Source organism: Saimiri boliviensis, chromosome 12, assembly GCF_048565385.1.
Source record: "Saimiri boliviensis isolate mSaiBol1 chromosome 12, mSaiBol1.pri, whole genome shotgun sequence".
NCBI lineage: Eukaryota > Metazoa > Chordata > Mammalia > Primates > Cebidae > Saimiri > Saimiri boliviensis.
In genome coordinates this window covers 84,653,491-84,679,837 of record NC_133460.1, presented here as the reverse complement: position 1 = coordinate 84,679,837, position 26,347 = coordinate 84,653,491, and the positions used below count along the sequence as shown (strand labels likewise).

Here is a 26,347-nt window from a genome sequence, read left to right as displayed (position 1 = left end):
AGCCCTTTCCTCCTTTTTGAATTCTGTTTGCTCAAAACCTTAATGGCAAAAGATGAGTCTTCTTCCCTGCTCATGTCCCACCCCACTTCCGTTTCCCCATTACCTTTCTTTTCCCCTTGCTATTATTCTGTTTTTCTGGATCCACTGGCTCAGGAGACACAGGCAGAAACAATGAGCCCTTCTAGTTGTGCCAGGAAACTTAAAAGGGAATAGGGAGATCTCAGGAGTGACAATGTAGTGTTCTAGAGAGAGTTTGGGGACTGAGGTGTTTATTTTATTTACTGGATTCTTAATTTTTTCGAGACGGAGTCTCTCTCTGTCACCTGGGCTGGAGTGCAATGGTGCAGTCTTGGCTCACTGCAACCCTGCCTGCCGGGTTCACACGATTCTCCTGCCTCAGCCTCCCAAGTAGCTGGGATTACAGGCACCTACCACCACACCAGGCTAATTTTTTGTATTTTTAGTTGAGACAGGGTTTCACTATGTTGGCCAGACTAGTCTCGAACTCTTGACCTTGTGATCCACCCAAAGTGCTGGGATTACAGGCAGGAGCCACCATGCCCGGCCTTTTTTTTTTTTTTTTTTTTTGAGGCAGGGTTTGGCTCTGTTGTCCAGGCTGGAATGCAGTGACATGATCTCAGCTCACTACAGTCTTGACCTTTTGGGCTCAGGTGATCCTTTCCCCTCAGCCTCCTACTTAGCTGGGACCACAGGCATGCGCCACCACCCCCGGCTACTTATTGTATTTTTAGTAGAGAAGGGCTTTCATCATGTTACCCAGGCTAATCTCAAACTCCTGGGCTCAAGTGATCTGCCCACCTCAGCCTCCCAGTGTTGGGATTACAGGCATGATCTACTGCACCCAGCCTGGATTCTTTTTTAGTTTTTTTCTACTATAGAGAGCAATCCATGTTTGGATTAAAATTTAGAAATTACATAAGGAAGAAAATAATAAAACTCACCCCAAATCCCACCTCTGTTAACCTATTGATGTATATCCTTCCAGACTTTTTTCTATGAATGTTTAAACCCCCGACACAAACACATGTAATTGTTTCTGTAGAAATGGACTTGTATTATAACTGCCCTTCTTATTTCACAATCTGTTATGGACAGCATCCATGTGTACAAGTACAGATCTTCACCATCGTGGTGTTGGCTGCATAATAGCTCATTGTATGACTGTATGTAACTGTCCATGTATTGATGGACATTCAAGTTGTTTCTAATTTCTCATTGCTTTCCTTACCAATTCCTCCTTCAAATTGTCAACTTCAAATCTCCCTTTACCTCTCCACTTCCACATCCCCTGCCCGAATCCAGACTCCATCACAAGCTGCCTAAATGATTGCACTGAACTCCTAACTGATCTCTAACTTTTTTTTTTTTTGACATGGCATCTCGCTCTGATGCCCAGGCTGAAGTGCAGTGGTGTAATCTCAGGTCACTGCAACCTTCACTTCCCTGGTTCAAGCCATTCTCCTGCCTCAGCCTCCCAAGCAGCTGGCAGGCATGTGCCACCACAGCTGGCTAATTTTTTAAATTTTTAGTAGAGACAGGGTTTCACTCTCTTGGCAAGGCTAGTCTCGAACTCCTGACCTCAAGTGATCCACCCACCTTGGCATCCCAGACTGCTGGGATTACAGGCGTGAGCCACCACGCCCAGCCAGGTCTCTAATTTCTAACTGCTGCACTCTTTGAACCTTCTATTTGGTACACAGATGCTAGAAAAATTTTCCTAAATCAATACATAATCCCACTTTTCTGCTTTAAAAGCCTCACACTCAATGGACTGGCTATGAGATTCAGAATATTGCATAGTGGAGGCTCAAAGAAGGCCATGGGGTTACCTAGGATAATTGCCTCACTTTAAAGCTGCACTTTCATAGCAAGCAGCCTGCTGTCAATCAGATCACATGTTCATTGTGGAAGCTTGTGAGTGTTCACGGACATCATGGGGTTAGCCCCCCAACACTCCGAGCCTCCTTCTTGGTGCTCCTGTACTTTCTACCATTCAAAGCCTTCCTTGAAGCTTTTTCATAGGACTCTGGCCCTCACTATTCCCTCTTTTCTCTGAAGCACTGTAGCTGCTATTCACTCATTCATTCCTTTCATTCCTTCATCCATTCCACAAATATTTACCAATCACCTACAATATGCAAGCACTTTTGTAGTCTCTGGAAGTACAGCAGAAAATAAAACAACGACCCTGCCCTCATGGACCCAAATTCTAGTGGGGGTAAGACTGACAATAAATGGGTAACTAAGTAATACATATTACATCAGATGGAAGTAAGTGCTGTAGAGAAAACTAAATCAGGAAAAAGAGATAGGGATGCCATGGAGGAAGACGAGGAGAGGTGCTCAGGAGAGGCGTCTCCACTGAGGTGGCTTTGAGGAGAGCTGAAGGATGGTGTGATGGCACATGCCTTGCTGACACGGGGGAGGAAGAGATGGGCGCAGAGGGAAGAGCAAAGGCAGTGCTCTGGAGCATGCTTGGCACATGTGAGGAGCAGCAATGGGGCCAGTGCAGCCCTAGCCGAGTGAGCGAGGGGAGAGCAGGAGAGGAGGTCACAGCCATGTGATGGGGCCACCAGGCAATAGGACATCATCAGGGCCTCATAGGCCCTGGTAAAGATTTGGGGTTTTACTTTGAGTCAAGTGAGAAGCCACTGGAAGGTTTTTTAAGCCGAAGAGAGACTAGATCTGACTCAGAATTTTTAAAGATCACTCAGAACAGGGGTCAGCAAACTACAGCCTGAGGGCTAGCCACCTGTCTTGGTAAATGAAGTTTTATGGGAACACAGTCATGCCCATTCACTTTTATCTTGTCCGTGGCTGCTTTTGCTGGAAGAGTTGAGTAGCCTTGACGGAGACAGCACAGCCCACAAAGCCTAAAGGATTTACTCTCTAGTCCTTTATAAAAACGTTTTGTCAATCCCTAACTCTGGAGAATAGACTTTAAAGGGGCTAGGCAGCTGCAGGGAGACCAAGTGGGAGATTTATGGCAATGACCTAATATTGCTAATAGTGCCAAGTTTGAGGGTGCAGGGGCTTGACCAAAATGATAGCAGTGATTGTTAGGAGAAGTGGTTATATTCTAGATATATTGACAGTAGAGGCCAGCTGTAGTGGCTCATGTCTGTAATCCCAGTACTTTGGGAGGATTGCTTGAGACCAGAAGTTTGAGACCAGTCTGGGCAACATAGTGAGACCTTGTCTGTATAACACATTTTTTTAGAAAATTAGCCTGGCGTGGTGGTGTGCACTTGTGGTCTCAGCTACTCAGGAGGCTGAGGTGGGAGAATGGTTTGAACCAAGGAATTTGAGAGGCTGCCTGGAGCCATGATTGTGTCACTGAACTCTAGCATGAATGATTGAGCAAGACCCTATCTCAATAAACAAACAAACAAACAAACAAACAAATAAATAAAGATAAGAGAAGAAAAAGGAGAGCCAAAAGAATTCAATATTCAGGATCTACTAAGTGCATGGCACTGTCCAAAGTTCCATAGGGTAGTGGTTCCCAGACTTATAGATTTCATAAAGCAGTTAAAAAGTTTTTTTTTAAATAAGAGACTGGAGATAACTAAAACAGATCTTCCAAATTTTATTTTATTGAATAAGGATATGAAGAAAACTACCTGTCGTCTATTATATCCATCCTTTTCTAACAGAAAGGACATTTTAACACCAAGAAAAGTAAGAAAGACATAATCTACAATTAAAAAAAAATACACTAAGATTAAAGAATACCCATGATAGAAAATCTACCACATGATTCTTGGGGGTTATCAGCATTCCTCTGAGAAAAACTGCTGTAGATATACTAAGATAAATAATAATGGATGGTGTCACAAATTAAAAATTATGTACATTCCTAAGGCCAGGTCCAGTAAAGGAAATAGAACACGTACAAAAATAGGTAAAACCCTGCCAGGCACCGTGGCTCGCACCTGTAATTCAAGCACTTTGGGAGGCTGAGGCTGGCAGATCACCTGAGGTCAGGAGTTTGAGACCACCTGGCCAACATGGCGAAAACCCATCTCCACTAAAAATATAAAATTTAGTCAGGTGTGGTGGCAGACACCTGTAGTCCTAGCTATTTTGGAGGCTGAGGCAGGAGAATCACTTGAACTCAGGAAGCGGAGATTGTAGTGAGCCGGGATTACACTGCTGTACTCTAGGGTGGGCGATAGAGCAAGACTCTTGTCTCAAAAAAAAAAAAAAAAAAAAAAAAAGTAAAACCCAGGAAGTCAACAGAGAGCTCTCTCTCATCAAGGAGAACCCAGGATTACTTCCCAGAGTATCACATGGACTGGGCCTAGAAGGGTGGTAAGGAGGATTTGGAAAGAGAAGATGGAGAGGTACAGAACCAGAAAAGTCGTGGAGGCAGGAAAGTGTTGGGTGGAAGAGAAATCACTTGCAGGAGCCTCTTCTTTTAAAAGAGGGCAAGAGCTGGGCCCTGTGGCTCAGATCTTTAATCCCAGCACTTTGGGAGGCAGAGGCAGGCAGAACATGAGGTCAGGAGATTGAGACCATCCTGGCTAACACGGTGAAACCCCATCTCTACTAAAAATACAAAAAATTAGCTGGGCATGGTGGCAGGTGCCTGTAGTCCCAGCTACTTGGGAAGCTGAAGCGGGAGAATCACTTGAACCTGGGAGGCAGAGGTTGCAGCGAGCCGAGATCATGCCACTGCACTCCAGCCTGCACAACAGAGCAAGACTCTGTCTCTAAATAACTAAATACATACATAAATAAGGGCAGGAATGATTTTCTTTTCTTTCTTTCTTTTTTTTTCTTTTCTTTTGGAAATGGAGTCTCGCTCTGTTACTAGGCTGGAGTGCAGTGGCACGATCTCGGCTCACTGCAAACTCCGCCTCCCAGGTTCAAGTGATTCTCCTGCTTCAGCTTCCCAAGTAGCTGGGATTACAGGCACCCACCACTATGCCCAGCTAATTTTCGTATTTTTAGTAGAGGTGGGGCTTCACCGTGTTGGCCAGGATGGTCTCGATCTCTTGACCTCGTGACTTACCTCGGCTCCCAAAATGCTGGGATTATAGGCGTGTGCCACCGCATCTCGCCATGGAATGATTTTCTCTAGGTGATCCCAGAAGCTTTCAGATCCTCAATTCTCACCTCAAGTTAAACAATTATCAGGGCCAAAGAGAAGACTAAGCAATGAGACATAGTCTTCCTATTCTATGCCTCCAGACTTGGCCTGCTTGGATTTGAAGGAGTGATTTTAGTTTTCTCGTACTGCAGTGGGGAGAATGGAGAACCAGCTCAGTCCTGCCCACAATCCTATTCTTTGGGGTGGGAGGGAGTGGGGAAAATCTCTACCAGCCCACTCAATCTTAGAGCCATCTCTGCAGAGCTGGTCACCTCTGCTCACCTGCTGTGTTCTTATTCAGATGGAGCAAGAAACTTTTCGAGGAGTAAGAAAATGAAGTTTTCAACTGGGATCATTAGCAGCTGTTATGCTTAAACCTAGAGTACTTCACGAGAGCAGGTTCTAGGGAAACATCCTTATCCTGAACGGTTTGTCTCTCAGAAGCAGTGTACTACTGTAAATGGCACTCTAAGTGCCACCTGGGCTTGGGCCTCCATCAGAGCCATAAGCTAGGCAACCTCAGACAAGTTACTTAACCTCCCGCATCCTTATTACCCTCACCCTGAGGCTATTCCTGCCCATTTTACAGGTTTTCTGTGAAGAGTAGCAGTACTGAACATAACTGTCTAGTACACTACAAGGGTTCAGTAAATGGCACTGATTATTATCCCTGGCATGACTTTTGTAGCTTTTGTCGTTGTAATTGGTTAAGAAGCGGCTCAGGGATTATTGCAAAAGACCCATTTTTTTTTTTTCATTTATTACTGAAAAAGAGAAAAAAGGTCCTTGTGCAAGGCTAGGCATCCATGGCACTTCCAAGCGTTCCCCATTTTTTCTCTTCCTTGCATTTTTCCCTTGCAGTGGAGCCGGAGGTCAAGTATGTGGCAAACATGCACGGCAACGAAGCGCTGGGCCGCGAGCTGATGCTGCAGCTGTCAGAGTTCCTGTGCGAGGAGTTCCAGAACAGGAACCAGCGCGTCGTCCGGCTCATCCAGGACACGCGCATTCACATCCTGCCATCCATGAACCCCGACGGCTATGAGGTGGCTGCCGCTCAGGTACGAGGTCCAAGGGAGATGCTGGGGAGAGATGAAGGCCTTCGTAGGAAATAAAGGCCAGTGGACAAGATGCCTTCTCTTTCCCACTGTAAATGTCACAAATGTTAAAAGACAAAATGGCCAAGAGAAAAAAACCCCATCAGAAATATAAGAAAGGATGAAGACGAGGGTTCAGTCCTACAGCAGCGCAGGCAATAAACGTGGGCTCTCTCTGAGCCTGCATTCCCCCAACACCTTTCCAGATGACCTCAGGATTTTACTGTGAGGATTAATGTGGCAACATCTGTGGCAACGCTTTATAATCTGGAAAATACTCGACCGATGTGGAGGGATATTGCAAAATAAACCTCCTTTCCTGAACTTTTAGCTTCAAACCCTAAATACCTTTCTTCCTTCCATACTGCATTCCCATTTGCATTTGCAGAGAAAATATCCAGGACAACAGGCTTTCCCCAGAATTGGGAAGGGGGAAAGGGGGCTAATTCTAGATTCTTCATACTTATTATATTTCCAGAGTTGTTTACTAGTATAGTACTTAGCCTATTGATTCTATATTTTAGAGTTATATTTGCAGTAGGACCAATAAGAAAAAATGTCTAAGGACTTTAAAAAAAAAATTTTTTTTGAGATGGAGTCTTGCTGTGTTGCCCAGGCTGGAGTGCAGTGGCGCAATCTCAGCTCACTGCCACCTCTGCCTCCTGGGTTCAAGTGATTCTCCTGCCTCAGCCTCTGGAGTAGCTGGGACTACAGGTGTGTACCACCATGTCCAGCTAATTTTTTGTATTTTTAGTAGAGACAGGGTTTCACCAGGTTGGTCAGGCTGGTCTCCAACTCCTAGCCTCACGTGATCCACCCACCTTCACCTCCCAAAGTGTGAGATTACAGGCATGAGCCACCACGCCTGGCAGGACTTTTTACTTTATTTTCTAACATAAATTCAAAATATCAGAGTGCCTAACATTATTATTATTATTATTAACATCTTGAGTGTTTTGGGCCGATGTGCCTAACTTTAAATCAGTGGTTCTGCTTTGTGGCTGTGCCTCAGAATCACAAGTGAAGATTTTGAAATACAGATTCCCAGGTCCCACCCTAGACCTACCGAATTAGAATTGTCTAGGGTGAGGCCAGGAATCTCTCTGCCTTGCGCAATGGAGATGTTCCTTTAAAATCTGTGTTTAAAAGGTGGGGTTTTCTTAGGCAGAGTATGTGAAGGCATATTTTAAACCGTCTTGAGGATAGGGCTGGGGGTAAGTAGAGGCAGAGAGAGGAATGGAGCCAGGACGTTGAACCAAACACAAACTTGACTCTTGCAGTCTTACCACTTCCTGCTGAAATGACCCAACAAATGAAGAAAAAGAACTTTGTTTCATCCCTGGAAAGTGGGTACCATCAGGGTGGTACCCACTACTTTTCCTCGAGACTTAGTTCCCAAAGAGCAGGAAAATTAGAAAGAGGTGTGGGAGGGAATCCCAGCCTGGCTGATTTCTTTCTATTAGCCCTTTGCTGTATTGCAGTGAGGAGAAGGGAGAACCAGCTCAGTCCTGCCCACATCCTTTGCAGTAGGTAGGGTGAGAGGGAGGGGGGAAAACCCCTGCCAGCCCACTGAATCTTAGAGCCATCTCTGGGAAGCTGGTCACCTCTGCTCACCTACCGTGTTGTTGTTCAGAGGGAGCAGATCTTGAACCTGAACCCCAGAGAGGACCCATCAGGTTCTCAGACTCTCAGAGATACCTTCCATGCCCAGAGGCAAGCTGTCTGCGTGGCTACACAGAGAAGACCTTCCTGGACACCAGACTTTAAAGCTGCTTGTAGGTAGCCAGAATAATCCCACCAAAGATGTCCACATCCTAATCCTTAGAACGTATAAATATGTTATTTTATTGGGCAAGGAAGAATTAAGGTTGCAGATGGAACTAAGGTTGCTAATCAATTGACCTTAAAATAACCTGGAGTACTAGGGGGACGGGGCCAGTGTAATCAATTACAATGATCCTTTAAATGTAGAAGAGGGAGGCCAAAGGTCACAGTCAGAGAGAGATCTGAAGATGTTCTGTCGGCTGGCTTTAAAGATGGAAGAGCCAAGGAAGCTGGAAAAGTTGGGGCACAGATTCCCCTAGACTCCTAAAAAAACGTAGCCCATTGACACCTTGCTTTTAGGCCTGTGAGACCCATTTTATTCTCAGACCTCCAAAACTATGAGACAATTCACTCATGCTGTTTTAAGCCACTAAATTTGTGGTAATTTGTTACAGCAGGAATAGGAAACACCACACTAGCTCTGTTTATGGAAATCTTCTGTCAACAGTTAGCCTAACTATTGACCAGTATGCAGGGAAATTAGCAGATAATGACCAGAGGTGTTTATACTGACAGTCAAGAATGCCTTGATATAATAAGAAAAAAAAACAAAACAGGGCCTTGGTATAAATCAGCAAGCAGTGACAAGCCAGTGGAAGCATAAAGAAAATGATTATGTCACAGAAGTATACACCAAAATGAAAGACCCAATAAATGTTTTCCACTGGAACAGAAGTGACGTAGGAAACTTAAAGGAACTTTAAAAAAAAAAATGATGTTTTCAATGGGATCTAAAAATAAAATACAAGCAGGGTGCCATGAAAAAAGAGAAATCTGAGAACAATACAGAATTCTTAGAATACAAAATGCTTAGAAAAAGTGTAATCTGCTACATTTCATTGGTTAGCAGGGAAAATTTGAGAGTAGCAGTACATCTGCAAGATTCTAGCTGCCCGGCATCCGTTCATTCACTTCCAGGAACAGCCAACAATTTGGGCTCCACCTTCTCAGTCTACAGGGACCCAGTTGGCACTATTTCCCTTCTCCAATGCCACACAAAACATTAAAAGGAATTTCAGTTTTGAATGAGGCTTTTAACAATTTTGAATGAGCCTTTGAATGAGATAGAATAGAGATGATAGAATACCTCTATTCTATCACTTTATGTATTTAATTATTTACGTATATGTTCATCTCCCGATGTGTACTATGAATTCCAAGACGGCTAGACGACAATGTCTCACTTATCTCTTTCCCCAGTGTCTAGCTGAGAGCTCTGAATAGAGAAGGACTTAAGTAAATGTTGACTGACTACACTGATGACCTAATGAGTGAATGAATACCTGAGCAAATAAATGAAAAATCTGAAATATGGACAGAGAAGTTAAGGGATCCAGAAAGTTGATATTGCTTAGAAGATAAGTAAGGATCCTAAATTTCTTGAAAGGGGGAGAAGTGAGTTTCCATAGTGTAACCACTTTGAAAAACAGTTTAACTGTTTCTCGAAAAGTTAAACATAAGACCAGGCATAGTGGTTCACGTCTATAATCCCAGCACTTTGGGAGGTGGGTGGATTGCATGAGCCCAGAAGTTTGAGACCAGCCTAGGCAACATAGCAAAGCCCCATCTTTACAAATAATTTAAAATTAGCCAGGTGTGGTGGCATGTGTCTGTAAGTTCCAGCTACCAGGCCGAGGTGGGAGGACCACCTGAGTCCAGGAGTTTGAGGCTGCAGTGAGCCATGATCATGTCATGGCACTCCAACCTGGGCAACAGAGTGAGACCCTGTCTCAAAAGAAAAAAAAAAAAGTTAAAAATAGACTTAGCTTATGACTCAGCAGTTCTACTTACCAATATCTACCCAGAGGAAATGGAAACATACATCTACACAAAGACGTACATGAATATTCAAAGCAGCATTATTAGCAATAACCAAAAGGTGAAAACAACTCAAATGTCCATGGATCTCCCCCTACTACCCCTTGCCAAAATTCACATTCACCTGAAACCTGTGAATATGATCTTATTTGGAAAGACATAATCATCCTTCGGTATCTGTAGGTGATTGGTTCCAGGACCCCTAACCAATACCAAAATCCTTGGATGCTCAAGTCCCCTATAGAAAATGGCATAGTATTTGCATATAACTTATGCATATCCTCCTGTATATTTGAAATAATCCCTAGATTATGTTACCCAATACAATGTAAATGCTACGTAAACCCTTGTTACAATGTACTGTTTAGGGAATCATGACAAGAAAAAAGTATATACATGTTCAGTACAGATGCAACCATTATAGGTCTAACTATATTTTCTTTTCTTCTTTTTTGAGACAGAGTCTAGCTCTGTCACCCAGGCTGTAGTGCAGTTGTGCTATCTTGGCTTACTGCCACCTCTGCCTACTGGGTTTAAGTGATTCTCCTGCCTTAGCCTCTCAAGCAGCTGGGACTACAGGCACGTGTCACCATGCCCGGCTAATTTCTGTATTTGTAGTAGAGATGGGGTTTCACTATGTTGGCCAGGTTGGTCTTGAACTCCTGATCTTAGGTAATCCAGCCACCTTGGCCTCCCAAAGGGCTGAGATTACAGGCGTGAGCCACCACACCCGGCCCCTAACTACACTTTCAATCAGAGGTGGGTTGAATCCACAGATTTGGAACCCATGGATATGGGGGGCCTACTGAGGGTCTTTACAGATACAATTAAGTTAAAAGGAGGTCACATAGGATCAGAGTGGACTCTACATCCAGCATAACTGGTGTCCTTATAAGAAGAAAGAAATTTGTGAATAGAGATGTGGACAGACTAGGAAGGAGACCATGTAAAGATGAAAGCAGAAATTAGAGTGATGTGTTTACAAGCCAAGGAACACCAAGGATTGCCTCCAGCCACCAGAAGCTGGAAGAAACAAAGAGGAGAACCAGAGAGTGTGCCACCCCTCCAGTTGACTTGATTACAACTTCTGGCCTCCAGGAAATAAATTGGAGAATAAACTGCTGTTTTATGAGCCACTTAGTTTGTGGTGATTGTTATAGCAGCCCTAGGAAACTAATACAGTTTCCTAATACTAATAGTATTGAACTAATACTAACAATAATGGTGAATGGATAAACAATATGATAAATCCACATAATGGAACTGTTCAGCAATAGAAAGAAATGAAGTTCTGATACATGCTACAAGGTAGATGAACCTCACAAACATTATGCCGAGTGGAGGAAAAAAACCCCACAAAAGAACACATAATGTATGACCCACTTATGTGATATGTCTAGAAGAGGCAAATCTAAGGAGACAGAAAGTGGTTACCTAGGGCTGGGATGAAAATGAGGAGTGACCGTAAATGCAAATGAGGTATCTATTAAGGGTGACAGAAATGTTCTAAAATAAGATTGCAATGATGGTTATACAACTCTGTACCTATACTAAAATTCATTGAATTATACACTGAAAATGAGTGAATTTTATAATATATGAATTATATCTCAATAAAGCTGTTTATGAAACATTGGGGTAAGCCGGGCATGGTGGCTCATGTCTGTAATCCCAGCACTTTGGGAGGCCAAGGCAAGTGGATCACCTGAGGTTGGGAGTTCAAGACCAGCCTGACCAACATGAAGAAAACTCTGTCTCTACTAAATATATAAAATTAGTCTGATGTGGTGTTGCACGCCTGTAGTCCCAGCTACCTGGGAGGCTGAGGCAAAAGAATTGCTTGAACCCAGAAGGCGGAGGTTGCGGTGAGCTAAGATCACACCACTGCACTCCAGCCTGGGCAACCAGAGCAAAACTCCAACTCAAAAAACAAACAAAAAAATTGGGGTTCCCATGATCCTGAAACACTCTACTCTTATTAGAACTTCTCTTGAGATATGTACCTCTTGCCCATGATCTACAGGGAAACTTGAAGCACACCACCGTGACTTTGGATAAGTTAAAGAAGAAAATGATTCATCTTCCTGTGATGGGGACTAAAGGAAAAAAAAATGCCACATCATGTGATTAAGCAAATATCTAAGAACCATACAATGTCCTTCAAATATAGGATTCATGGCTGTGTCGGTGGCTCTTGGCTGTAATCTCAGCACTTTGTTTGCTTTGTTTTTTTTTTTTTTTTGACAGCCTTGCTCTGTCACCCAGGCTGTAGTATAGTGGTGCAATTTTGGCTGACTGCAGCCTCCACTTCCTGGGTTCAAGTGACTTTCATGTCTTAGCCTCCCAAGTAGCTGGGACTACAGGCATGTGTCACCACACTGAGCTGATTTTTGTATTTTTTAGCAGAGATGGTGTTTCACTGTTTTGGCCAGGCTTATCTTGAACTCCTGCCCTCAAGTGATCTACCCGCCTCTGCCTCTCAAAGTGCTCAGATTACAAGCTTGAGCCACGGCACCTGGCCTCTCACTACTTTGGAAGGGTGCTGTGGGTGGATCACTTGAGCCCAGGCATTTGAGACCAGCCTGGGCAACCAGCCTCATCTCTACCAAAAAAAAAAAAAAAAAAAAAAAAACAGGAAAAAAAGAAAGAAAAAAGAAAAATTAGCTGGTGTAGTGGCATGTGCTTACAGTCCCAGCTACTCAGGAGACAGGTAGGAGGATTGCTTCAGCCTGGTAGGTGTAGATTGCAGTGAGCCAAGATTGTATCACTGCACTCCAGCCTAGGCAACAGAGCGAGAATCTGTCTCCAAAAAAAAAAAAGAAAAGAAAAGAAAAAGAAAATGTAGGATTCAATCTGAAACCTTCATTTTTCATCTTTTCATTTTCCCCTTAGGGCCCAAACAAGCTTGGGTATCTAGTTGGCAGGAACAATGCAAACGGAGTGGATCTGAACCGCAACTTCCCTGATCTCAACACTTACATCTACTACAATGAAAAGTCCGGAGGCCCCAACCACCACCTGCCCCTTCCAGACAACTGGAAAAGTCAGGTAGGAGATGAAATTTGCAAACAAAGCAGGTAAATCAGCATCTGGAATTTCTTGCAGAAAGACTGCTAAGCCGGCTAGGCTCGGTGGCTCCTACCTGTAATCCCAGCACTTTGGGAGGCCAAGGTGGGTGGATCACGAGGTCAAGATGGTAAAACCCCGTCTCTACTAAAAATACAAAATTACCTGGGCATGGTGGCAGGCGCATGTAATCCCAGCTTTTCAGGAGGCTGAGGCAGAGAATTGCTTGAACCTGAGAGACGAAGCTTGCAGTGAGCTGAGATCACACCACGGCACTCCAGCCTTGGTAACAAAGCAAGACTCCCTCTCAAAAAAAAAAAAAAAAAGAAAGAAAGAAAGAAAGACTGCTAAGCTGTCTTCACATCAACTAACAAGCAAGAATTAAGTATCAACTCAACTCAGTGTTAATCCATCTAGAGCAATAATACCTATTACTTCTGCATGTTTGTGTTTTCTCCCCCAGCATAGAGCCCTCCATGGAGCACACACTGACTAAATGTTTGATGTTAGCGGTGATTGTGGTGAAGTAGATGAAAGCAGTATCATATGGTTGCATGGTTCTTAACAATTTTCCAAAATTATTTCATAGCCAGGTTCAGTTGATCGTGACATCATGTGGTGAAATGCGTCAAACAGTGTTATCCATCTCTGATTTATGGCTATTACACTTAGAGAGAAAATAATTTACATTCTCACAGGTAGTAATTGATGGAATCAGGATGAAGATGCAGGCCTTCTGATTCTTATTCTAACATTCTTTTTACTATGCTTGACTATGGACAGAGAACTCTAGCATTCTATAGAGAAGTCTGTCTTACATGTGATAAACTGTATGCTTATCAACAATTAGCTATAGAAAGAGGTTCAGGCCGGGTGTGGTGTCTCACCCCTGTAATCCCAGCACTTTGGGAAGCTGAGATGGGAGGATTGCTTGAGGCCAGGAGTTTGAGACCAGCCTGGGCAGCATAGTGAGGCCCCATCTCAACAAAAGAAAAATATAAAATTTAGCTGGATATAGTGGCTTATGTTGTAGACTTAGCTATTTGGAAGGATCCCTTGAATGTAGAAGTTCAAGAGTTCAAGATGACAGTGAACTATCTGCCTGTTCCAGCCAGCCCTGGCGACAGAGCAACAGAGCAAGACCCTGTCACCAAAAAAAAAAAAAAAAAAAAAAAAGGTACTATACTCTCTCTGATTTGCCTTACTCTTCCAGTGGGAGGATCCATTTGATACTCCTAGGTCTCACTGTCCAGGAGGCCTGTAATGGAAGTCCTTGGTAATGTGAGTGGTTTCACCCTGCTGGTGGGCCTGCTCCTGAAAATAACTAGGCATCCTCTTAGTATCACTGCCACCCCTGGTGATCATACTGTGTGGGGTAGTTTGAAACATTCTATTTGTGAATGTCTAAGCTTAGAGACTGGGGAAAGAAAAGCAAAGCAGGTGTAAGCCTTTTAACTGGGAGTTTCCCAAATGGAATACCCTGGGTTTTTTTCTCTCTTGAAAATGAAGCAAAGGCCATGCTGGTATGTTAGATTTCAGACAGCAACTATCCTTTTGGTTCAAGTAAATAGCAAATAAAAAATAACTTTGTAAGGCTGGGTGCGATGTCTGTAATCCCAACACTTTGGGAGGCAGAAGTGGGTGGATCAGCTGAGGTCAGGAGTTCGAGACCAACCTGGCTAACATGGTAAAAACCACATCTCTACTAGAAATACAAAAATTAGCCAGGTGTGGTGTGGGTTCCTGTAATCCCAGCTACTTGGAAGGCTGAGGCAGGAGAATCGCTTGAACCCAGATGGTGATGGTTAGAAATTGCATCACTGCATTCCAGACTGTGTGACAGAGTGAGACTCCATCTCAAAAAAAAAAAAAAAAAAAAAAAAAACACCAAAAACCAAAAAAAAAACAAAAAACTTTGTGTTAGTCAGCATATCCAGCCAGAAGAATGTTCTGATGTTCAACTTGTTCCTCTAAGTAAAAGAAGATAATTGAATCAATGATAACTAGACTCCCACTCAATCCTCGTCTAAATTTTGAAGGAAAAAGCAATGAGATTTCCCTCACTCCTGATGGAACAGCCTTGAGGAAGAGGAACAGTGAGAAGTTGGCCTTATTCTGATAGACAGAGGCTTAGGACACAAAGAACTGCTCCAGAGGGTCTGAGCCCTGGTCACAGACCAAGACTGGTGCCCTCGAAATGTTATCCATTCTGATTGAGATTCAACCCTACTTATCCAGTCCCCTTGGCATGGAAAAGATGGAGCCTTTAGAGCTGACCCATGGTCCAGGAGGAGCCATTAACACAGGAACACCACGTAATATCTAAGCATGTTCATCCCGAGAGGAGGAAAAACACAGAAGACTGTAAATTATTTACTTAGACTGCAAGTCCAAGTGGATTCAAGGCTTTTTTTTTTTTTTGGAATACCGTCACTAGCTAGCAATATAATATGCAATAGAAAGGGTAGAATTTCACTGCTTAGCCAAGACTGGCCCATCTGACAGTATGTCTAACCCACGAGACTTGGATATGACCACAGGAGTGTGTTCTACATGTCAACATTACAGTGGGGGAGGAGGTTGAAGCCATCACTGTAAACTAGCATTGTCCAGCAGATTTATTGGAGTCCTAGATTTCTGCTAAGATGACTTAAAAGTCACTGGAGCAGTGGGTAAAACGGAAACCCTTTTCTAGGGTCTAGAGAGACGCCAAGTTGGGGCTCTGAGCTCTCCAATCATGGTACCTCTTCATATAGAGCTCTTTTTTGGCTGGGAATGGTGGCTCATGCCTGTAATCCCAACACTTTGAGAGGCAGAGACAGGCAGATTGCTTGAGGAGTTTAAGACCAGCCTCTTTGGTTACTGTAGCCTTGTAGTATGAAGTCAAAAAAAAAAAAAAAAAAAAAAAAGACTAGCCTTGGCAACATGGCAAAACCCCATCTCTACAAAAAAGACAAAAATTAGCCAGGTGTGGTGTTGCATGCCTGTAATCCCAGCTACTAGGGAGGCTGAGGTGGGAGGATTGCTTGAGTCCAGGAGGTGGAGGCTGCAATAAGCTGAGATTGTACCACTGCATTCCAATCTGGGTGACAGAGTGAGACCCAGTCTCAAAAACAAAACAAAACAAAACAAAAACCAAAAAAAACCTCTCTCTCTCTCTCTCTCTCTCTCTCTCTCTCTCTCTCTTTCTCTGTCTCTGTCTCTCTCTCTTTCTCTGTCTCTCCCTCTCTCCCTCCCTCTCCTTCTCCCTTTCTCTCTCAATAGCTTTGTTTTTTTTAGGGTAGTTTTAGGTTCGCAGCAAAATTGATCAAAAAGTACAGAGTCCTCATATACTCCCTGCCCCACTCTGCCCACCCCACCGTCAGCATCCCACCCGAGAGTGGTGCATTTGTCACTGTCAGTCATGAACCTACCAACTTGACTCATCATGAGCATTCTGAGTCCATAGTTACCTTACTGCTCTCTTGGAGTTGTACATTCTGTGGGTTTTGACAAAGGTGTGATGATATATAGCCACCATTATGGTATCATACAGCATAGTTTCCTTACCCTGAATTTAGCTCTCTTTTTACCTATTTTGTATACTGGGATTCGACGTAAGATTTCATTTTGAAAAAAGTCCTATCCATGCCATTGCTGAAACCATCGTTCCAAAGCTCAGCATTTCCCCGTCTCCCCTTCTCATATCCAGCGGGCGCTCACTGTTCGTTCAGACGTTGCACCTCCTCGGGCCTCTTCCCGACGGCCTTGTTCTAACCGCGTTTGGTTGGTAGCCCCGGTTGCTCCTTCACCATCAGCCTCTCTCCTCCTCCCAGGTGGAACCCGAGACCCGGGCGGTGATCCGGTGGATGCACTCCTTCAACTTTGTGCTTTCAGCCAATCTCCACGGAGGGGCGGTGGTGGCCAATTACCCATACGACAGGTCCTTCCAGCACCCGGTCCGAGGGGTCCGCCGCCCCGCCAACACCCCCACGCCTGACGACAAGCTTTTCCAGAAGGTATGTGGCGCGGCAGCCTGTCCCGCCTGGGGAACCCGGGGCTCAGGAGATGAGCTTAGGGTCAGTCACACAGAGCCCTATTCAGTGCGAGTCCACAGAAAATAATTGAAAACACCGCCCGCTTGTGAGGTGCTTACAGTCTGGGAAATTACATTTTGTTTTGAATGGTAAGCCATAGATGCATAAAAAAGAAAATACAAAGAAAGCTTTATAGTAATTACCGCAATGCAGAAAATACTTAGGCCAATGATGAGCGAGAAATATGCCCGAAGACTAATAGTGTGAGTGTCATTAAATGTGAATTTCAGGGGGGTCTAAATTATAATTTTATCATAATATGTCTATATAAATGAAAAATAGACTGTGATGGTATTAGGTGGAGCCTTAAAGAAAAACAGAAAAATTAACTACATGAAAAAGGTTTAAATAGCAATTCAAAATAGAATAAAATATGTTAACATTAATTTTATATTAATAATATGTAAAAAGGTATAATATAATAAATTTGTAATTATTGGCCTGGCACAGTGGCTCACACCTGTAATACCAGCACTTTGGGAGGCTGAGGCGGACAGATCACGAAGTCAGGAGTTTGAGACCAGTCTGGCCAACATGGTGAAAACCCATCTCTACTAAAAATACAAGAATTATCGGGCATGGTGTGGGCACCTGTAATCCCAGCTACTCGGGAGGCTGAGGCAGGAGAATCACTTGAACTCAGGAAGCGGAGGTTGCAGTGAACTGAGATCACGCCATTGCACTACAGCAGCCTGGGCAACAAGAACAAAACTCTATCTCAAAAAAAAAAAAGGAATTATTTTATAATAAAATATATAAACTAAATTATAAAAATATGTAATATAAATAAACTAATGATATTATTAGTCATTAATGCACTACATGGTGAATAGCACATTGTTTTTTCTCCATCAATCTCACTCTGTCCACTGTTATAAAATAGTAATGAAGTAGAATTGTAGAGTTCAAATATGTTCCTATTCCTCTAACACACACCTCTCACCCCCTAAATACACATTGCTTTTCCTGGAGAAGTCCTACCTTACTTTCTCTTTGATTTCATTGACAAAATTCGGCTAGAAAATGGCACAACAACAAGGGACCTTCAATATCATCTACTGCCACTCCTCACTTTGCGCAAGAGAAAACTCAGCCCCAAGATAGTGACAGAATCAGAATACAGATCTCCTAACTCGAGTCTACCACACATACACTCTCGTAGACACACAGTCACATTCACACACATGCAGTCACGCATACTCACCTACATACACACAGTCTTACACACACATACACTGGCTCTATCCCAGATCCTATTTTATTTCACTAAAGCCAATAATCCACTGATCATGTACCCAGCAGTGCCTCTTGGCTTCACCCTAGTTGTGAGCAGGAGCATTTCCATTTGAGTTGGGAATCATCAAGGTCCTTTTCTGCCTGCTTTTCCTCTAGCTGGCCAAGGTCTACTCCTATGCACACGGATGGATGTACCAAGGTTGGAACTGTGGGGATTACTTCCCAGATGGCATCATCAATGGGGCTTCCTGGTATTCTCTCAGCAAGGGTAAGGGGAGTCCTGGCAACTGCTCAAGCTGAAGTGGAATAGTGCTCATTTCTCCTTCGAAATTCCCAGTTTTCGCCAGGCACGGTGGCTCATGCCTGTAATCCCAGCACTTTGGCCAAGGCGGGTGGATCACCTGAGGCCAGGAGTTCAAAATCTGCCCGGCCAACATGTTAAGACTCCATCTTTACTAAAAATGCAAAAATTAGCCAGGCATGGTGGTGTGCACTTGAGTCCTAGCTACTCAGGAGGCTGAGACAGGAGAATCACTGGAACCCAGGAGGCAGAGGTTGCAGTGAGCCAAGATCGCGCCACTTCACTCCAGCCTGGGTGACAAAAGCAAAACTCCATCTCATAAATAAATAAATAAATTTCTTCCCAGTTTTCTCAGGGAAACAATGGGAATAGCATAGAATTTTGCACTCAAGATGAGATCTGGAAAATGGTGAAGTCTCAGGTTGGCATTTAGTGATCATCTTGTGATTCTTTAAAACTAAAGTAGGGACACCTTTTGGTCCTGTGAAACTGGTGGTTTACACAATAGATTAGGGCATAGGAGGAAAATAGTGCAGTCAAGTGTGGGATCTGAGAGTTAACTGGGTTGAAACCTGGCTTGCCCATTTACTGGTCATGTGGCTGTGGGGTAATTATTTAATCTCTCTGTGCTTTGGTGTCCTCGTCTGTAATTAAGAAGAGTAAGGCCAGGCATGGTGACTCATGCCTATAATCCCAGCACCTTGGGAGGCTGAGAAGGGAGAATCTCTTGAGGCCAGTAGTTTGAGAGCAGCCTGGGCATCATAGTGAGACCTCATTCCTACCAAAAAAAAAAAAAAATAGCCGGGCATGGTGGTGCACACCTGTAGTCCCAGCTAATGTGGAGGCTGAGGTAGGAGGATCACCTGAGCCCAGGAGGTCAAGGCTGCAGTGCAGTGAGCCAAGATTGCACCACTGCACTCCAGCCTAGGCAACAGAGTGAGACTCCATCTGCAAAAAAAAAAAAAAAAAAAAAGAGAGAGAAAGAATACTTGCCTCATAATTTTTATGTAAGTATTAAATAAAATAATACACATAAGGCATTTGGAAATGCCTGGCTTGTAAATGTTGTAACTGTATTTTAAAAAGTAGCACAGAGGTATGCCTCACATAGCAATGGATGAGCAGAGGAGCTGGCCTGGGCACAATTAGTTTCTCTGAGATACGCTCCCTGACCCAGCTCCTACAAGCAGGAGTTTGCTGTGGACATTGGCCATTGATAACATAGGCTTGAAGAGCAGAAACCTCTACAAGAGACTTCTGTTTCTATCCCGTGGGCCTTCCCCATGATCAGGGGTCAAGATAGGACCTCTGTTTATGAGCCTTCACTGGATAAGGAACTGAAAGATAGAGAAGAGTCTGGAGCAAGAAGCTAGGTTCTTTTAGGAATCATTCTCTAACATCTGTCTTTCCCCATTCCCTCAAATCTAACCTGGCCATGGACCAGGCAGCAGATTGGTGAGCGCTGAGTTGGTGGCTGGTCCTGTGGAGGGTAGAGAGGTGCAAAACTGAGGAGTTGCCATGTATTGGAAGGGCAGACGGGGGATGAACACTCGCTTGATGGTCGGGTGTGGTGATTCACAATTTGGGAGGTTGAGGCAGGTGCATCACTTGAGGTCAGGAGTTCAAGACCAGCCTGACCAACATGGAGAAATCCCATCTCTACTAAAAATACAAAATTAGCAGGGTGTGGTGGTGCATGCCTGTAATTCTAGCTACTCGGGAGGCTGAGACAGGAGAATCACTTGAACCCTGGAGGTGGAGGTTGCAGTGAGCCAAGATCGTGCCACTGCACTCCAGCCTGGGCAACAAGAGTAAAACTCCATCTCAAAAAAAAAAAAAAAAGTAAAAAAAAGAAAATTTGCTTAAATACAAGGCACAGCTGGGCACAGTGGCTCATGCCTGTAATCCCAGTGCTTTGGGAGGCTGAGGTAGGAGGATGGCTTAAGGTGGGAGTTTGAGGCTGCAGTGAGCTATAATCCTGACATTGCACTCCAGCCTGGGCAGCAGAGTGAGACCCTGTCTCTAAAAAATAAATAAATAAATAAATAAATAAATAAATAAATTTAAATCTTTTAAAAAAAAATTACTTTCTTTAGTTTGTGTTATGAAAGTGAAATTATTTTTTGCTTTCCAAACTGAAAATAACAAATACACTTTTTCAGATTATGCTTGTTCCTTTTTTTTCTTTCTTTCTCCTCTCTCTCCGTCCTCTGAGACAGCAAGGCCCACGCCTCCACTGAGAATCATTGCCCTAAATTAAGCTGGTACAATTCCAAGGTCATTAAATTTATCAAAATGAATCTTCCAACAGTGTGGTCTCTTTATTAGCGTATCAGCATCAGCGGGGAACTTATTAGAAATATACATGTACCCCACCTCATACCTACTGAATCAGAAATTCTTGGGGTGAAGCCCAGCAAGCTGTATTTAGCCAGAAGGCTCAGCCTTCTAGGTGATTCTAAGGCATGGAGAGAACCAATTTACTTATTTATTTTATTTAAGCATTTTTCAATTTTTATGGATACATACAAAGTATATATATTTCTGGGGTATATGTGATATTTTGATACAGGCATACAATGTATAATAATTACATCAGAGTAAATGAGATGTCCATATCCTCAAACATGCATTATTTCTTTGTGTTACCAACATTCCAGTTGTACTCCCTCAGTTATTCTAAAAGGTACAGCAAATTATTACGGACAGTAGTCACCCTTTTGTGCTATCTTTCATTCTTTCAATTTTTTGTATCCATTCACCATCCCCATTCTTCCTACTCCCTCCATCCTTCCCAGCCTCTGGTAACCATTCTTCCTCTCTATTTTCTTGAGTTCAATTATTTAAAAATATATATATATATTTTTTGAGACAGTCTCACTCCATCACCAGGCTCCAGGCTGGAGTGCAGTGGCATGATCTCGGCTCACTGCAACCTCTGCCTCCCAGGTTCAAGCAATTCTTCTGCCTCAGCCTCCCGAGTAGCTGGGACTACAGGAGGGTGCCACCAGGCCCAGTTAATTCTTTTTGTATTTTTAGTAGAGACGGGGTTTCACCATGTTGGCCAGGATGGTCTCTATCTCTTGACCTCGTGATCTGCCCACCTCGGCCTCCCAAAGTGCTGGGATTACAGGCGTGAGCCACCATGCCCGGCCCAATTATTTAAATTTTTAGCCCGAATGAGTAAGAACATGCAAAGTCTGTTTTCTGTGCCTGGCTTCATCCTTGTTTTTGCAGATGGCAAGATCTTATGGTTTTTTTTTTTTTTTTTTTGAGACGGAGTTTTGCTCTTGTTACCCAGGCTGGAGTGCAATGGCGCGATCTCGGCTCACCGCAACCTCCGCCTCCTGGGTTCAGGCAATTCTCCTGCCTCAGCCTCCCGAGTAGCTGGGATTACAGGCACGTGCCACCATGCCCAGCTAATTTTTTGTATTTTTATTAGAGACGGGGTTTCACCATGTTGACCAGGATGGTCTCGATCTCTTGACCTAGTGATCCACCCGCCTCGGCCTCCCAAAGTCCTGGGATTACAGGCTTGAGCCATAGCGCCCGGCCAAGATCTTATTTTTTTAATGACAGAATAGTACTCCATCATGTATTATGTGCCATAGTTTCTTTATTCATTTGTCTGTTGATGGACATTTAGGTTGCTTCTAAACCTGGGCTATTGTGAACAGTGCTGCGACAAACATGGGAGCGGAGATAACTCTTCAATAGGTTGATTTCCTTTATTTTGGGTATATACCCAGCAATAAGATTGCTGAATCAGCTGGTAGTTCTGTTTTTGGTTTTTTGAGGAACCTCCATACTGTTTGGAGAGAGCCAATTTAATAGGCTGTAGTTATTATTCTTCAACTTTCCCCATTCTTTCTGTAACAGCTGCTTGCACTCATCAGCTTAAAAAGTAAGTGATAATTTTTTTCATCTTTATTGTGGTAAAATGCACATAACGTAAAATTTACCGTTGTAGTAATTTTTAAGCATCTGATTCAGTGTTATTAAGTACATTTGTAATGTTGTACAATCATCATCAGCCCTCATCTCCAGAACTCTTCTCATCTTGTAAAACTGAAACTCTATACTCATTAAACAATAACTCTCCATTTTCCCATCCCCCAGCCCCTAGCAACCACCATTCTACTTTTTGTCTTTATGATTTTGACTGCTCTAAGTACCTCATACAAGTGGGATCACGCAGTATTTGGTTTTTTTTTTTTTGTGAATGCCTTATTTCACTTACCATAATGTACCCAGAGTTCATCCATGTTCCAGTGTTTGTCAGAATTTCCTTACATTTAAGGCTGAACAATATTCCATTGTGTGTTTACACCACATTTTGTTTCTCATTTTTCCACCAGTGGACACTCGGGTTGCTTTTGCATTATAGCTGTTATAAATAATGGTGCTACAAATATGGATGTGCAAAGATCTCTTTGAGACTCTGATTTCTGTTCTTTTTGATATATAAACCCAGAAGTGGAATTGTTGGACATAAGGTAGTTCCATTATTAATTTTTTAAGGAACTTCCATATTGTTTTCCATAGAAAACACCACCCGTGCACAGGAGTTCCAATTTCTCCACATCCTCACCAACTCTTACTTTGTCTTTTTGATAGTACCTATCCTAATAAGTGCAAGGTAGTATCTCATGGTAGTTTGATTTGCATTTCTCTAATGATTAGTGATATTGAGCATCTTTTCAGGTACTTATTGCCCATTTATATACCTTCTTTGGAGAAATGCCTATTCAAGTCCTTTGCTGATTTTAAAAATCAAGTTGTTTGGGGTTTGTTTGTTTGTTTTTTTTTTTTTGAGACGGAGTTTCGCTCTTGTTACCCAGGCTGGAGTGCAATGGCGCGATCTCGGCTCACCGCAACCTCCGCCTCCTGGGTTCAGGCAATTCTCCTGCCTCAGCCTCCTGAGTAGCTGGGATTACAGGCACGCGCCACCATGCCCAGCTAATTTTTTGTGTTTTTAGTAGAGATGGGGTTTCACCATGTTGACCCAGGATGGTCTCGATCTCTTGACCTCGTGATCCACCCGCCTCGGCCTCCCAAAGTGCTGGGATTACAGGCTTGAGCCACCGTGCCCAGCTGTTTGGGGGTTTTGGTTGTTATTGCTGTGTTTTAGGAGTTCTCTATGTATTCTGGATATTAATGTTTATCAGATATATGAATCACAAATATTTTTTCCATTTCATGATTGCCTTTTTACTCTGTTGACATTGTGTGTGTTTGTTTGTTTGATTCTGTCATCACCTATTCTGTCCCAGAGATGCTGTCTCTTGATGAACAAAATTTTTCCATTTTTATGAAACCTAATCTGTGATTTTTTTCTTTTGTTTCCTGTGTCTTTGATTTCATACCCAGGAAATCATTGCCAAATCCAAGGTCAAGAAGTTCTTGCCCTGTGTATTCTTCTAAGAGTTTTATAGTTTTGGGTCTTACATTTAGGTCTCTGATCCATCTTGAGTTAATTTTTGTATATGGTGTTGGATAAGGCTCCAGCTTCATTATTTTGCATTTGGAGAGGCAGTTTTCCCAGCACCGTTTGTTGACATGACTATCCTTTCCCCATTTGGTCTTGCCATTCTTGTCAAAAATCCTTTGACTGTATATGCAAGGGCTTCTGGGCCACCTTCTGTTCCATTGATCTATATACCTGTCTTTATACCAGTACCACATTGTTTTGATTACTGTAGCTTTGTAGCAAGTTTCAAAATGAGAAATTGTGATTCTCTAACTTTGTTATTCTTTTTCAAGATTACTCTTGCTATTCAGGGGTGCTTAAAATTCCATATAAATTTTAGGATGGGTTTTCTATTTTTGCAACAAAGGTTATTGGGATTTTGATAGAGATTGCATTAAATCTGTAGATCATCTTGGGTAGTATAGACATTTTAAAATAGATAATTTTTAACCCAAATTAAATTGTAATGCAAACAACCATCCTAATAATAAGAAACATGTTAAAGAGTAATTGATTCGACTGAATAATGTAGAAGATCAGAACAAGCAAGTATTTTATAGAAAAAGACGAAAATATAGCTGTCTTCTGCTTTTTCAGGAGTCTGTTTTTCTGGGATGGGTATTTTCAGATTAATATTATGTTCTTAGTGGGAGGGATGTGAAAGCAAAATATTAATCTTATTCCTAATCTGCCAGGTCTGAAGAACATTGTAGTTCAAGGAGAAAATCTTTTCTCCTAAAAGCAATTCATGTGCATAATCAATAGTAAGGCACAGATAATAAGCAGACTTGGGAAATGATAAAAGGGACAAGAAATAAAATTCAGTCATGAAATGGAAAAAAACATGAAGGATGAAGATGACAAAATGGGCATTTATGAAGAGAGGGAACTGCAGAGAGAGAAAGGTAGTGAACTGGGAACTCTGGGAAGGGTTTTATAGGGGAAAGAAAGAAATAGAGGTCAAGAGATAGAATAGAAGGTGATGAGGAAAAGAAGGTAATGAAGAAGATGCTGGATGTTTCCAAGACAAAGATATGATAAATGTTTGGGAGGATGGGTATGCTAATTACCCTGATCTGATCACTATACAGTGTATGTATTGAAACGTCACTGAATATACACATGAATATGCACATGTGTATAATATATACTATGTGATATACATGAATATGTACATATTATGTGCCAATGAAATAAAATAAAAAAGTAATTCCCAAATAAATAGAAAATTTTAAAAAGAGAGAGAGATGAGATGGGGCGTTGAGTGGGAACCTAGTTATGGAAATCTGCTGCTGCCCTCTTTTCTTTAGGAATGCAAGACTTTAATTATCTCCATACCAACTGCTTTGATATCACGCTGGAACTGAGTTGCAACAAGTTTCCCCCACAAGAGGAGTTACAACGGGAGTGGCTGGGTAATCGGGAAGCCCTAATCCAGTTCCTGGAAGAGGTAAAATCTCATTTGTTAACTTTCATGTTTGCAAAAGGAAAAGTGCTTCTCGGTGGCAGGCAAGGTGTTTCACTGGTTTGGGTCTCACTTTTACTCTGACTTTATTCTTTCAACATTATTGAGCAGCCAGTCACGGTGGTTCATACCTGTAACCCCAGCACTTTGGGAAGCTGAGATGGGAGGATCACTTGAGCTCAGTAGTTTGAGACCAGCCTGGGAAACATAGCTAGACCCGTCTACTTAAAAAAAAAAAAAAAAAAAATTAGCCAAGCATGGTGGTGTGCTCCTGTAGACCCAGCTACATAGGAGGATGAGGTCGCAGGATCGCCTGCGCCCAGGAGGTCAAGGCTGCAGTGAGCTGTGATCATGCCATTGCACTCCAGCTGGGGCAGCAGAGCAAGACCCTTCTGAAGAACAAATTGTCAAGCACAACTATCTGTCAGAAACTATTCTATATGCTTGGAATTATGAATAAATAAGAAAATATCCCTGCCCATACGGAACTTATCTTCTAGTGAGGAGAGACAGGCAGCAAACAATAAATTATATAACATGTTAAAAGAAAAAGGGTATGAAAAAGTCCTACAGAGGAAGTGACATTTAAACAAAAATTTCAAGGAGATGAGAGAGAGAAACATGCAGATTTCTAGGGAGAAAAGGGTTCCTTGACATGGACGCAACAGCAAATACAAAATCAACAAAAAGCATATGAAAAATGCCAGCATCACTAATCATTAGGGAAATGCAAATTAACACCACAGCCAGATCCCACCTCAAATTGGTTAGAATGTAAAGTGGTGCAGTCATTATAAAAAATGGTTATGGCAATTCCTCACACAATTAGAATTCTATATGCTCAATGACACTTTTGGGTATATATTCAAAAGAACGGAAAT

The 26,347-nt window shown here is 42.7% G+C and overlaps 1 protein-coding gene across 1 annotated transcript in view; it reads left to right on the top strand.

Moving 5' to 3' along the window:
* Positions 1-26,347, top strand: part of CPN1 (carboxypeptidase N subunit 1) — a 41,458-nt gene that overhangs the window by 692 nt on the left and 14,419 nt on the right. The window contains exons 2-6 of the mRNA XM_039465236.2: positions 5,978-6,174; positions 12,745-12,900; positions 16,734-16,916; positions 18,387-18,498; positions 25,312-25,451. Of these exons, the coding sequence (XP_039321170.2) occupies positions 5,978-6,174; positions 12,745-12,900; positions 16,734-16,916; positions 18,387-18,498; positions 25,312-25,451 (788 nt within the window). The remainder of the gene's footprint in view (positions 1-5,977; positions 6,175-12,744; positions 12,901-16,733; positions 16,917-18,386; positions 18,499-25,311; positions 25,452-26,347) is intronic.